General features: G+C 39.9%; 1 protein-coding gene across 7 annotated transcripts in view; it reads right to left on the minus strand.

Annotated features, from left to right (window-relative positions):
* CSPP1 (centrosome and spindle pole associated protein 1) overlaps positions 1-13,684 on the minus strand; it is a 161,164-nt gene that overhangs the window by 33,667 nt on the left and 113,813 nt on the right. For all 7 annotated transcript variants that reach the window (XM_064588253.1, XM_064588252.1, XM_064588248.1 and 4 more), the window contains 2 exons: positions 12,684-12,750; positions 11,552-11,669 (listed from right to left, as the gene is read on the minus strand). In XM_064588253.1, the coding sequence (XP_064444323.1) occupies positions 11,552-11,669; positions 12,684-12,750 (185 nt within the window). The remainder of the gene's footprint in view (positions 1-11,551; positions 11,670-12,683; positions 12,751-13,684) is intronic.

A 13,684-nucleotide genomic window follows, 5' to 3' on the forward strand; every position in this document is an offset into this window, starting at 1 on the left:
CTCCAACACTAATTTTACAATGGGCTTTCAGGGAACTCAATACCTAATTAGTTCATTTGATACTCTGGTACCTAGGAAGTTAACATAATAGGGGGCTTAGTAAGCGAGTTTCCTGCTAGGGCTTTGGGGGAGTGACTAAGAAGAGGAAAGGATGGGGGACAGTGTCTCTAGCCCCGAAAAGAAAGACCTACCTGTGCTTCCCGCAGCACTACACAGGCTCCCTCTATTTCTGAAAATTAGGCTTTAAGCTATAGCTGTCAGAGACTTGGCCCAACTCTTGCCTTCATTTCTTTGTTCACTAAATCTTCCCTAAGCACCTAGATGGGAAAGCTTGGATCCCAAAAGGCAATACTACTGCTCTCCTGGAGTTTCCTTTCGAGGTGAGGATAACAAATCACAAAAGTACCTCGTCAAGGCTGACAAAGACTTCTAGTGAACTGGACTCCTGCCTAGTTTCCATTACTGCTAAAAGTTAAATAGGCTACTAAGTTAGGAATTAGATTATTAGATTTCTTTGGATGTGGGCTGGCTAATGTTTGTTTTGTGCCTAACACAAAGTAAGAGCTCAATAATGTGAGCTTAATTAATGAGTAGGAGATACTTGTTGTGAAACAATTTATAAAATTGGAATAATCAACTCTGAGATGTCTCTGATTATGATACATATTAAAAATTATACCAGAATAAATGTATTTAACCAATTCTTGTTAAATGATGGCAATCTAACATATATTCTCTAAGCTAGCATGTAGAATTTACAAGGTACTTTCAAATACATACATGTATTTATGCTTCACTAAAACCTCATGGGGTAGAAATTATTGCTATCACTTGCAAATGAGAAAATTGAAAAGCTGCCTGGTTTCTCTCTCTTATATTGGTTTGCCAAAAGAGAGTACAGTGTTCAATTTATGAAAGAAAATTAATGTCAATAACCCACTATACTGAATTAAACATGCATCTTTGAATATGTAAAGCTGCAATAGTTAAGACATTTATAACATCTTAAAAGTAAATAAAGAAAAACTATACTGACCTCTCAACTACTTAGAAGTAGTTGATAGAACTATTCACTGAAAATTACCACCTTGGGTTAACATTTCATTACCTAGCCATTCCGTATTTTTGAAATTTTCTCACTGTGTTTACTTAGCTAGAACATGGCTTGGAAATTAGGCTGTGACATTAAAATCCTACCACATACTGGATTAGAGTCTTAAACCTCAGTATAAATTTAACAGAAATACAAAATGATAGGCCAGGAACAATGACAGATATGTTTCTTAGTACACATATATTATCTAGCTCTGTCCACTAAACAGGGCCCAGACACAAAGACACCCAAAAAGCACATACAGCATCCAGAGCTTGGTTTCTAAATACCATTCTCCAAGAGGAACCATGGCTTCCTGGAGAAATAGTGGTTTTCAGGGCTGGGGTAGGGGAAATACAAGAGCATCCTGGAGTGTCTCTTGTAATACCAAAAAGGAAGGAAGTGCTCAAAAAAAATGGACAATGGATTATACCCCAAAGTACAAAATAAATATACATGAATCAAAAGTGATATGTGATAAATGTGTGATAAATGACTGAATAAATAAAGGGAAGAGAAGGGACAAAATTTTTAAGATTTATTTATTTATTTTAGAGAGAGAAAGAGAGAGAGTGTGTGAGAGCATGAGCAGGGGAGGGGCAGAAGGAGAGGGAGAGAAGCAGACTCCCCACTGAGCTCAGAGCCCAACATGGGGCTCAACTGCATGACCCCAAGACCACAACCTGAGCCGAAATCGAGTCTGATGCTCGACCAACTGGACTACTCAAGCATGCCAAGAAGGGACAAATCTTTCTTACAAAAGAATTCTAAAAAATATATATAGAGATAACTAAGCCCCTCTCAGACTATGGAGCTTAATCCTACCTCCTACCCATTCTTGTGAGTGTGCCAAATTCATTGAGTCATGCCCTAAGAATAGTAACTGCAGCAGAGAAACCTGGCAAATTCTACTTTAACCAAATGATGAAGGTTCCCATCCCCAGGAATGTCTATGTAGATGCCACATACCCCCATTATATGATGTGATGAGAAGGCCATGAACCCTGTGCTATTCTTTCCAAAAACCCTTAACACCAGTCTAATCATGAGTAAACTTCAGACAAACCCAGACTAGGGGATATTCTATAGAATTGTACCTGGCCAATACCCCTCTAGACTGTCACAGTCGTGAAAACAAGTAAAGACTAAGAAACTGTCCCAGACCAGAGGAGACTAGGAGACATGACAACTAAATGCAATGTGGTACCTACACTGATTAGATTCTGGAATAGAAAGAGAACATTAATGGAAAAACTAGAGAGGCTTAAAAGTCTAGAACTTAGTAGTAATGTTCCAACATCAGTTTTTTAGTGACAATCATACTCCAGTAACACAAGATGCTAACAATTGGGAAAACTAAGCGAGGGGCATACGGAAACTCTGTACTATGTCTGCAACTTTTCTTTTAATCTAAAATGATGCCAAAATAAATAAAAGTTTATTTTGAACAAAACTGCTCTGCAGTTTGAAGAACACTACTTTAAAAAAATTTATGAGTCTTTTTGGCAAAAATGATCAGAAATGTTTGACAGTCTGTAAGTATTTTAGAAAATAGACTGTTGATGGAAAATGTAAAAAAACAGCTTTAAAATGTAACTGTCTATGATAATTCCAACTCTGAAGTTGTCCATTCCTATATCATTTTCCCCCTGAAAGACTAAATTTCTGTGCCTGATTTTGTAGAAGACTAAAAATGGGAAAGTAAAGAGAATGTTTTCATAATTTCCTATTTCTAGTCTTGTTTCAATTATCTTTTTCCCAGCATGGACTTCCCTACCACTTAGATTAGCTTACAAAGCAACTTCTGCACCCATTTGCCTTATGTACATACGGACTGAAATCAGTCAATTATTTTCATTCACTGATTTCTGTGATGAGACAAAACAGTCCATTCTAAGAGAGAGCTGGAAGAATGGTGTGCCTGCCCCAAACTCATTTTTTATTGAGTCTAATCCTATTAAACATTTCATGATTAGGGCTAGTATTTCTGGTTTTCCTTCAAGAAAGTGCTACTTCAGGGCGCCTGGGTGGCTTGGTTGGTTAAGCGTCTACCTTCAGCTCAGGTCATGATCCCAGGGTCCTGGAATCGAGCCCTGTGTCAGGCTCCCTGCTCAGCAGGGAGTGTGCTTCTCTCTCTCCCCCTGCCTCTCCACCCCACTCGTGCTCTCTCTCTCTCTCACTCTCTAATAAATATTTTTTTTAAAAAGTGCTACTTCTTTCTTCCTTCCCAATCTCAACATCTCTGTCACCACCATAATAATCATCACCATAAATATGTTATTGACAGTAAGGAAGGACAGTTAAGACATCAATTTAAAGGTTTTCTATTAGGTTAAATATTCATTAAATATCCCATATTTTTGCAGTGAATAGATTGAACAGGTATGGATAAATGTTTTATGAAGGCAACTTAATCTACATAAAATTCAAGAATGTGAATCTAAGAGAATATTGGTGGAGACAGTCCAAGATGGCAGAGGAATAGGAGACCTTAGTTTTGTCTGGTTCCAGGAATTCAACTAGTAGCTATCAAATCATTCTGAACACCTGTGAACTCAACCAGAGATCTAAGGAAAGAATAGCTGCAACTCTACAAATAGAAAAGTGACCACTTTTTGCAAGGTAGAATGTGCAGAGAAGTGAATCTGAAGCTATATATGGGAAGATAAACTGCGGGGCAAGGGGGGCGGGGCGGGGAGCCTCCCGAAGCCAACACCAGAAACTGATATAGCAGCTGAGCACAAAATCAGAACTTTTAGAAGTCGGCTCCAGTGAGGGACGGCCCTGCCTGAGAGCCATGCTAAGGTGGTAAAACGGGGCAGAAATCTAGGTGGGACAGTGTGGTCTCTGGATCCTCAGGATCACAGAAAGACCTGGGGTGCCTGGGGGTGGCAGAGCTCCCAGACTTCAGAGTGGAGAGATGGGCTGCAATCAGAAAGCCCAGGTGTGGGCTCTCAGCATGGTGTTGCCATAAATGACGAACCGCCGAACGGTTGGGAGACTGCACTCCTGATAACAGCTAGGAACAAGAGGTCCATAAACCCCAAGGGTAGAAATGTTAGACTGCCAGGAGACCTATCCACAGAGACCTGGCAGGCCATAAAGGACTGCCATGATATATTCAGAACTGACCCTACTTCCTCCCCCAGGGAGGAACGGCGTGAGTGTGTGCCATAGGAGGCTGCAGGGATTGGAGACTCCACTCGGGGTTTCGTGCAGATGGAGACCAGGGAGACAGATGTGATTGACTGCTTTTGCATGAGGGCACACTGAGGAGTGGGCCCCGAGCTCTGGCTCCGGGGCTGGAGATTGGGAGGCCGCCATTTTCATTCTAGTCCTCTAAAGCAGAGCAGAAAGCCTTCAGGGAACAAAACCACACAGAACAAACCAGAGCAGCTTACTTAGCATGGACCCACGGCAAAGGCGATGCAGTTCCCCCCAGGGCAAAGACACTTGAGAATCAGCACAACAGGTCCCTCCCCCAGAGGATCACCAAGAATATCCAGCTAAGACCAAGTTTACTGATCACACACAACTGCAAAACTCCAGCACTAAGGGAAAACACTATATAGAATTTATGGTCTTTTGCCACGATTCTTTAGTACTTCAATTTTAATTTTTTTGCTCTTTCCTTTTTCAACCATTTTCTTATTTTTTGAATCAACTCTTTTTTTAAAATCTTTTTTAATTTTCATATTTACACTTACATTCTATCCTTCCATTGTATTTAATTTTATTTTTGTATATATATTAAAGTTTTTCTTTCCTTACAATTTTGGGATGCAGTTTCTTCTAACAAACAGACCAAAATACACTCAGGATATAGTGTATCGCTCTGTTCTGTTCACCTGTCTGTTTATATTCCTTTTTTTTCCTTTTTTAATTTTTTTGGATTTTAATTTTCATTTTTACAGTTACATTCTATCCTTTATTTTTGTATGTATATAAGTTTTTCTTTCTTTACAATTTTGGAATCTAGTTTTCTAACAAACAGACAAAAATGCACACAGGATCCAGTGTATTGCTCTGTTTTGTTCACCTGTCTGATTATATTCTCTCACTCTTTTTTAAAATTTTTTTCTGGTTTCGCATCTCTTCTGATTTTAGTGTATATTTCTCTGGGGTCATTGTTGCCATTTTAGTATTTTGTTCTCTTCGTCATCTATTCTTCTCTGGACAGAATGACAAGACAAAAACTCACCTCAAAAAAGAGAACAAGACGCAGTAATGATGGCCAGAGACCTAATCAGTATGGACATGAATAAAATGTTGGAACTAGAGTTCAGAATAATGATTATAAAGATACTAGCTGGGCTTGTAAAAAGTATAGAAGACACTAGAGAAGCCTATACTGAAGAAATAAAAGAACTAAAACCTAATCAAGTCAAAATAAAAAAGGCTATTAATGAGATGTAATAAAAAATGGAGGCTCTAACTGCTAGGATAAATGAGGCAGCAGAGAGAATTAGTGAGATAGAAGACAAAATAACGGGGCGCCTGGGTGGCTCAGATGGTTAAGTTTCTGCCCTCGGCTCAGGTCATGATCCCAGGGTCCGGGGCTCGAGTCCCACATCGGGCTCTCTACTCCTTGGGAGCCTGCTTCTCCCTCTGCCTCTCTCCCTCTTTCTCTCCGTCTCTCATGAATAAATAAATAAAATCTTAAAAAAAAAAAAGACAAAATAATGGAGAATAAACAAGCTGAGAAAAAGAGATAAACAGGGGCACCTGGGTGGCTCAGTCGTTAAGCCTCCGCCTTCGGCTCAGGTCATGATCCCAGGGTCCTGGGATCAAGCCCCGCATCAGGCTCTCTGCTCAAAGGGAAGCCTGCTTCTCCCTCTACCACTCCCCCTGGTTGTGTCCCCTCTCTGGCTGTCTCTCTGTCAAATAAATAAATAAAATCTTTAAAAAAAGAGAGATAAACAATAACTGGATATCGAGGGGAGAATTCGAGAGGTAAGTGATACCATAAACCCAAACAATATTAAAGTAATTGGGATCCCAGAAGAGGAAAGGGAGAAGGGCAGAAGGTATACTGGAGCAAATTATAACAGAGAACATCCCTCATCTGGGAAAGGACACAGGCATTCAAGTCCAGGACGCACAGAGAACACCCCTCAAAATCAGTTAAAAACAGGTCAACACCTCGACATATAATAGTGAAACTTGCTAATCTCAGAGACAAGGAGAAATTCCTGAAAGCAGCTTGGTACAAGAGGTCCATAACCTACAAGGACAGAAACATTAGACTGGCAGGGGACCTATCCACAGGGACCTAGCAGGGCAGAAAGGACTGCCATGATATATTCAGGGTGCTAAATGAGAAAACTATGCAGCCAAAAATACTTTATCCAGAAAGGCTGTCATTCAAAACTGAAGAAAAGATAAAAAGCTTCCAGGACAAACAGAAACTAAAAGGATCTGTGATCACTAAAAGAGCCCTGGAAGAAATATTAAAAGGGATCCTTTAAGTGAAGAGCAAACCCAAGTAACATAGGCCAGAAAGGAACAGAGACAATATACAGTAACAGTCACCTTACAGGCAATACAATGGCACTAAATTCATATCTTTCAGTAGTTACCCTGAATGTAAATGGGCTAAATGCCCCAATCAAAAGACACAGGCTATCAGATTGGATAAAAAAAGCAAGATCCATCCATATACTGTCTGCAAGATACTCATTTTAGACCCAAAGACACCTCCAGATTGAAAGTGAGGGGGTGGAAAACCATTTACCATGCTAATGGACATCAAAAGAGAGCTGGAGTAGCAATCCTTATATCACACAAATTAGATTTTTTTGAGAATTTTTTATTGTTATGTTAATCACCATACATTACATCATTAGTTTTTGATGTGGTGTTCCATGATTCATTGTTTGTGCATAACACCCAGTGCTCCATGCAGAATGTGCCCTCTTTAATACCCATCACCAGGCTAAGCCATAACATACTTAAAGGGTCTATCCAACAAGAAGATCTAACAACTGTAAATATTTATACCCCTATCATGGGAGCAGCCAAATACATAAGCCAATTAATAACTAAATAAAAGAAACACATCGAGGGCACCTGGGTGGCTCAGTTGGTTGGGCAACTGTCTTCAGCTCAGGTCATGACCCTGGAGTCCCGGGATCGAGTCCTGCATCAGGCTCCCCACTCAGTGGGGAAGACTTTCCCTCTGACCCTCCCCCCTCTCGTGCTCTCTCTCTCTCATTCTCTCTCTCAAATAAATAAAATCAAAAAAAAAAAAAAAAAAGAAACACATCGATAATAGTACAATAATAGTAGGGGCCTTTAAAACCCCAGGCACTGAAATGGACAGATCATCTAAGCAGAAGATCAACAAGGAAACAAGGGCTTTGAATGACACACTGGACCACATGGACTTCACAGATATATTCAGAGCATTCCATCCTAAAGCAACAGAATACACATTCTTCTGGAGTCCACATGGAACATTCTCCAGAACAGATCACATACTGGATCTCAAATCAGGTCTCCACCAGTACCAAAAGACTGGGATCATTCCTGCATATTTTCGGACCACAATGCTTTGAAACTAGAACTCAATCACATGAGGAAATTTGGAAAGAACTCAAATACATGGAGGCTAAAGAGCATCCTACTAAAGAATGAATGGATCAACCAGGAAATCTTGAATTTTAAGAATTCATGGAAACAAATGAAAATGAAAACACAACTGGTCAAAATCTTTGGGATGCAGCCAAGGAAGTCCTAAGAAGGAATTATACAGCAACACAAATCTTTCTCAAGAAACAGGAAAGGTCTCAAATACACAACCTAACCTTATACCTAAAGGAGCTGGAGAAAGAACAGCAAATAAAGCCTGAACCCAGCAGGAGAAGAGAACTAATGAAGATTAGAGCAGAAATCAAAGAAATAGAAACCAAAAGAACAGTAGGACAGATCAATGAAACCAGGAGCTGGTTCTTTAAAAAAGAATAAGACGATAAACACCTGGCCAGATTTATCAAAAAGAAAAAAGGGGGGCGCCTGGGTGGCTTAGCTGGTTAAGCGGCTACCTTCGGCTCAGGTCATGATCCCAGGGTCCTGGGATCGAGTCCCACATCGGGCTCCCTGCTCCGCGGGGAGCCTGCTTCTCCCTCTCCCTTTGTCTGCCTCTCTGCCTATTTGTGCTCTCTATCTCTCAAATAAATAAAATCTTTAAAAAAAAAAAAAAAGGACCCAAATAAATAAAATCATGAATGAAAGAGGAGAGATCACAACCAACACCAAAGCAACTATACATATTATAAAATAATAAAACAATTATAGAAAGCCTGAACCAGACCCATAACCAGCAAGAAAATTGAAGCAGTAATCAAAAATCTCCGAACAAACAAGAGCCCAGGGCCAGATGACTTCCCAGGGGAATTCTACCAAACATTTAAAGAAGAATTAATACCTATTCTTCTGAAGCTGTTTCAAAAAATAGAAATGGAAGGAAAACTTCCAAACTCATTCTATGAGGCCAGCATTACCTTGATCCCAAAACCAGACAAAGACCCCACCAAAAAGGAGAATTACAGACCAATATCTCTGATGAACATGGATGCCAAAATTCTCACCAAGATACTAGCCAGTAGGATCCAAAGGTACATTAAAAGGATCATTCACCACGACCACGTGGGATTTATTCCTGGGCTGCAAGAGTGGTTCAACATCTGCACATCAATCATTGTGATACACTACATTATTAAAAGAAAGGACAAGAACCATATAATCCTCCCAATGAATGCAGAAAAAGCATTTGACAAAGTACAGCACCCTTCCTTGATTAAAACTCTTCACAGTGTAGGGATGGAGGGAACATACCTCAATATCATAAAAGCTACATACGAAAAGCCCACAGCAAATATCATTCTCAGTGGGGAAAAACTGAGAGCTTTTCCCCTAAGGTCAGGAACACGGCAGGGATGACCACTCTCACCACTGTTGTTCAACATAGTACTAGAAGTCCTAGCCTCAGCAATCAGACAACAAAAAGAAATAAAAGGCATCCAAACTAGCAAAGAAGTAGTCAAACTCTCACTCTTTGCAGGTGGTATGATACTCTGTGTGGAAAACCCAAGACTCCACCCCAAAATTGCTAGAACACATACAGGAATTCAGCAAAGTGGCAGGATATAAAATGAATGCACAGAAATCAGTTCTATTCCTATACACTAACAACGAGAAGACAGAGAAATTAAGGAGTTGATCCCATTTACAACTGCACCAAAACCCCTAAGATACCTAGGAATAAACCTAACCCAAGAGGCAAACGATCTATACTCAAAAAACTATAGAACACTCATGAAAGAAACTGAGGCAGACACAAAGAAATGGAAAAACGTTCCATGCTCTAGGTTGGAAGAACAAATATTGTTAAAATGTCTATGCTACCTCGAGCAATCTATACTTTCAATGCAATCCCTATCAAAATACCATCAACTTTTTTTCACAGAGCTGGAACAAATAATCCTAAAATTTGTATGGGACCAGAAAAGACCCCAAATAGCCAAAGGAATGTTGAAAAAGAAAACCAAAGCTGGTGGCATCAGAATCCTAGACCTCAAGCTCTATTACAAAGCTGTCATCATCAAGACAGTATGGCACTGGCACAAATACAGACACAAAGATCAATGGAAAAGAACAGACAACCCAGAAATGTACCCTCAACTCTATGGTCACCTAATCTTGGGCAAAGCAGGAAAGAATATCCAATGGAAAAAAGACATCTTCTTCAACAAATGGTGTTGGGGAAATTGGACAGCCACATGCAGAAGACTGAACTGGACCATTCCCTTAAACGATACACAAAATAATAGATTCAAAATGGATGAAAGACCTAAATGTGAGACAAGAATCCATCAAAATCCTAAAGAACACAGGCAGCAACTTCTGTGACCTCGGCTGCGGCAACATCTTGCTAGACACATCTCCAAAGGCAAGGGAAAGAAAGGCAAAAACTAACTATTGGGATTTCATGAAGATAAAAAGCTTTTGCACAGCAGAGGAAATAGTTGACAAAACCAAAAGACAACCAACAGAATGGAAGAAGATATTTGCAAATGACATAGCAGATAATGGGCTAACATCCAAAATCAATAAAGAACTTATCAAACTCAATACCCAAAGAACAAATAATCCAATCAAGAAATGGACAGAAGACATGAACAGACATTTCTCCAAAGAAGACATACAAATGGCCAACAGATACATGAAAAAAAGCTCCACATCACTCAGCATCAGGGAAATCCAAATCAAAACCACAATGAGATACCACCTCACACTAGTCAGAATGGCTAAAATTAACAAGTCAGGAAGCGATTGATATTGGTGAGGATGCGGAGAAAAGGGGTACACTGTTGGTGGGAATGCAAGCTGGTGCAGCCAGCTCTGGAAAACAATATGGAGATTCCTCAAGAAGTTAAAAATAGAGCTGCCCTATGAGCCAGAAATTGCACTACTAGGGATTTACCCCAACGATACAAATTTAGTGATCCAAAGGGCACCTGCACCCCAATGTTCATAGCAGCAATGTCCACAATAGTCAAACTATGTAAAGAACCCAGATGTCCAGTGACAGATGAATGGATAAAGAAGATGCTATATATACATACAACGGAATACTACTCAACCATCAAAAAAAAAAAAAAGAAATCTTGCCATTTCTAACAACATGGTTAGAAGTGGAGGGTAATATGCTAAGCAAAATAATCAGAGAAAGACAATTATCATAAGATCTGTCATATGTGGAATTTAAGAAACAAAACAGAAGATCACAGGGGAAGAGAGAAAAATAAAATAAGACAAAATGAGAGAGGGAGAGAAACCATAAGAGACTCTAAATCATAGGAAACAAACTGAGCATTGTGGGAGGGGCGGGAGGTGGAGGGTTGGGGTAACTGGGTGATGGCCATTAAGCAGGGCACATGATGTAATGAGCACTGGGTATTATATAAGACTGATGAATCACTGACCTCTACTTCTGAAACTAATAATACATTATATGTTAATTAATTGAATTTAAATGAAAAAAAATAAAGTAAAAGCATATTGGTTAAAGAAAAAGCTACGTTGCAAAAAAGAAAAGAAAGAAGTCAAGAAAAAGAAAACCTACCACATACTTTAAACACAAACAGACTTAATAAATCATATACTATTTTGGATTAGTTGCACCGAGTCCTTCCACTGGGATATAATTATTTTGCTATATTTCTTTTGGGGGAAAAGGCTATTTCAGTATTAAATTTCACCAACAATCTGTTAAAAACTTTTCTCAAGCATGCTACTTAATTATTCTAATAAATGTGATTTTACAATAAAGACTGATTAATCCTGGTCCAAAACTGTCGAATTACTGGATAGGTTCTGATTAACGTGTAATTCCTTTTCCTGAACACAAGAACAACAAAACACAAGAACAAACAAAAAACGCAAGTTGAATCTTGCCTTATATGAATTTCATCATCACTGTCCATGTGTAGCAACCGGCCTTGTAGACGCCGTTCTTCACTGCGAAGCTGTTTTCTCATTTCTGATAACTCCATAATTACATTTTTTTTCTCCTCTGCAAATTCACAGTAAGTAAAAAATAAGACAGGTATAAGAACAGAAGATTAGGAGCACCTGAGTGGCTCAGTCGGTTAAGTGCCTGGCTTCGGCTCAGGTCATGATCCTGGAGTCCCCAGATCGAGCCCCACATCAGGCTCCCTGCTCAGCGGGGATTCTGCTTCTCCCTCCACCCCTCATACCCTCACCCCACTCTCTCGTACTCTCTCTCAAATAAATAAAATCTTAAAAAAAAAAAAAAAAAGAACAGAAGATTAAACATTAAAACATAACCAGACTTATCACAAAACTAAAATGCTCAGAGACACATTTTTATGAAGGTTGCTGTTAATATTTTATAAATACAGATCATATTTATGAATACCAGTAAGATACACATACACATTTCTGAAAATACAGGAATTGTCAGACTTAAGAAATACTCTTGGGGTGGGGCGAGTGCAACTATAAAGAGGCACACAAGAGAGTTCCTTTGTGGTGATGCCACAGTTCTTCTCCTTTTTTTTAAAGATTTTATTTATTTGAAAGAAAGACAGAGAGAGAGAACATGAGCAGAGGGGAGGGGCAGAAGGAGGAGGAGAAGCAGACTTCCCACTGAGCAGGAAGCCTGATGTGGGGCTCAATCCCAGGACCCCGGGATCATGACCTGAGCCAAAGGCAGCTACTTAACTGACTGAGCCACCAGGCGCCCCTGATGCCACAGTTCTATACTCTGTGCAGTAGTCACACAAATTATACACAATACAAATGCACAGAACCACACACAAAACACAAACACACATCAATTACTTTGTGTTAAAACTGTGAGACCTGATGGAGGTCTGTAGAGCATACCAATGTCAATTTCCTGGTTATTGTTCTATATAAGATAGTACCACTGAGGGAAGCTGCAGGAAGGGTACCCGGGACTTCACTACGCTCTTCTGCCGCATTCTGTGAGTCTACAATTATTTCAAAATAAAAAGCTTAAAAGAGAAATATTATAGGTCTCAGACTTAATAGTTAACTCTACCTTCTGCACGGAGCTGGTTTCTCCTGGCAGGTACCGGAGGAGACTGTGCCCTGGATATGGAACTTTCCTGTTTAACAATCATAACAAAGATATACTCAGTATGTCTTGCCTACTCAGAAGCTCGAAGAGAGTAATTTTTTTGAAGCAACTATATGTAAAAGAAACCAGATTTCCCACTATCCTACCTATACACTTTCCTACATGTATTTTTCCTTCCCATCACAATGGAAGTGTCCTTGCTCCACCCAAAGACAACCCTGTCACCTGTTCTCTGTATCTGGTAAGTGACTCCCACCTCCTCCAATCACTTTTTTCTTAGCTTATGCTTAAAAATCTCTTTCTTCTTGGGGCGCCTAGGTGGCTAAGTTGGTTAAGCAACTGCCTTAGGCTCAGGTCATGATCCTAGAGTCCCAGGATCAAGTCCAGCATCGGGCTCCCTGCTCAGCAGGGAGTCTGCTTCTCCCTCTGACCCTCCCCTTCTCGTGCTCTCTCTCTTTCTCTCTCTCTCAAATAAATAAAATCTTTAAAAAAAAAATCTCTTCCTTCTTAAAAAAAATTCTTATCTCCTCCTTCATCACTATCTACTGTCCCTTCTCTACTTCCCTCCATAGGCACCCTCTCAAGAATAGATGCAACACGGTGTCTACTTCCTCATGCCCATTCACTCCTCACCATACAGCTACTGCCTTTGCTTCTACACCCTCACTCCACAGCTCTCACCAAAGTCACCAGGGGATCCCCAAGTGACACATTCAATGGGCATTTTACACCCTTATTTTAATTGGCCAGTAGCAACTGATATTGCCATTCTCTATCACTTTCTCTGTCTCTATTTCCTTTCTCTGCCTCTTAAATATTTAATTCCCTGGTGTTCCATCCTCAGCCCTCTTTACTTCCCCCAAACCCATCCCCGACAACTATACTAATCTGACAAGGAACAATGTTAATGGCTTCCAAACCAGTCCAGAACTCCTTCCTTAGCCACAACCCATATTTTCAAC

This window comes from Mirounga angustirostris, unplaced genomic scaffold, assembly GCF_029215605.1.
Source record: "Mirounga angustirostris isolate CCGP_5_RB_7025 unplaced genomic scaffold, mMirAng1.0.hap1 SCAF_4, whole genome shotgun sequence".
NCBI lineage: Eukaryota > Metazoa > Chordata > Mammalia > Carnivora > Phocidae > Mirounga > Mirounga angustirostris.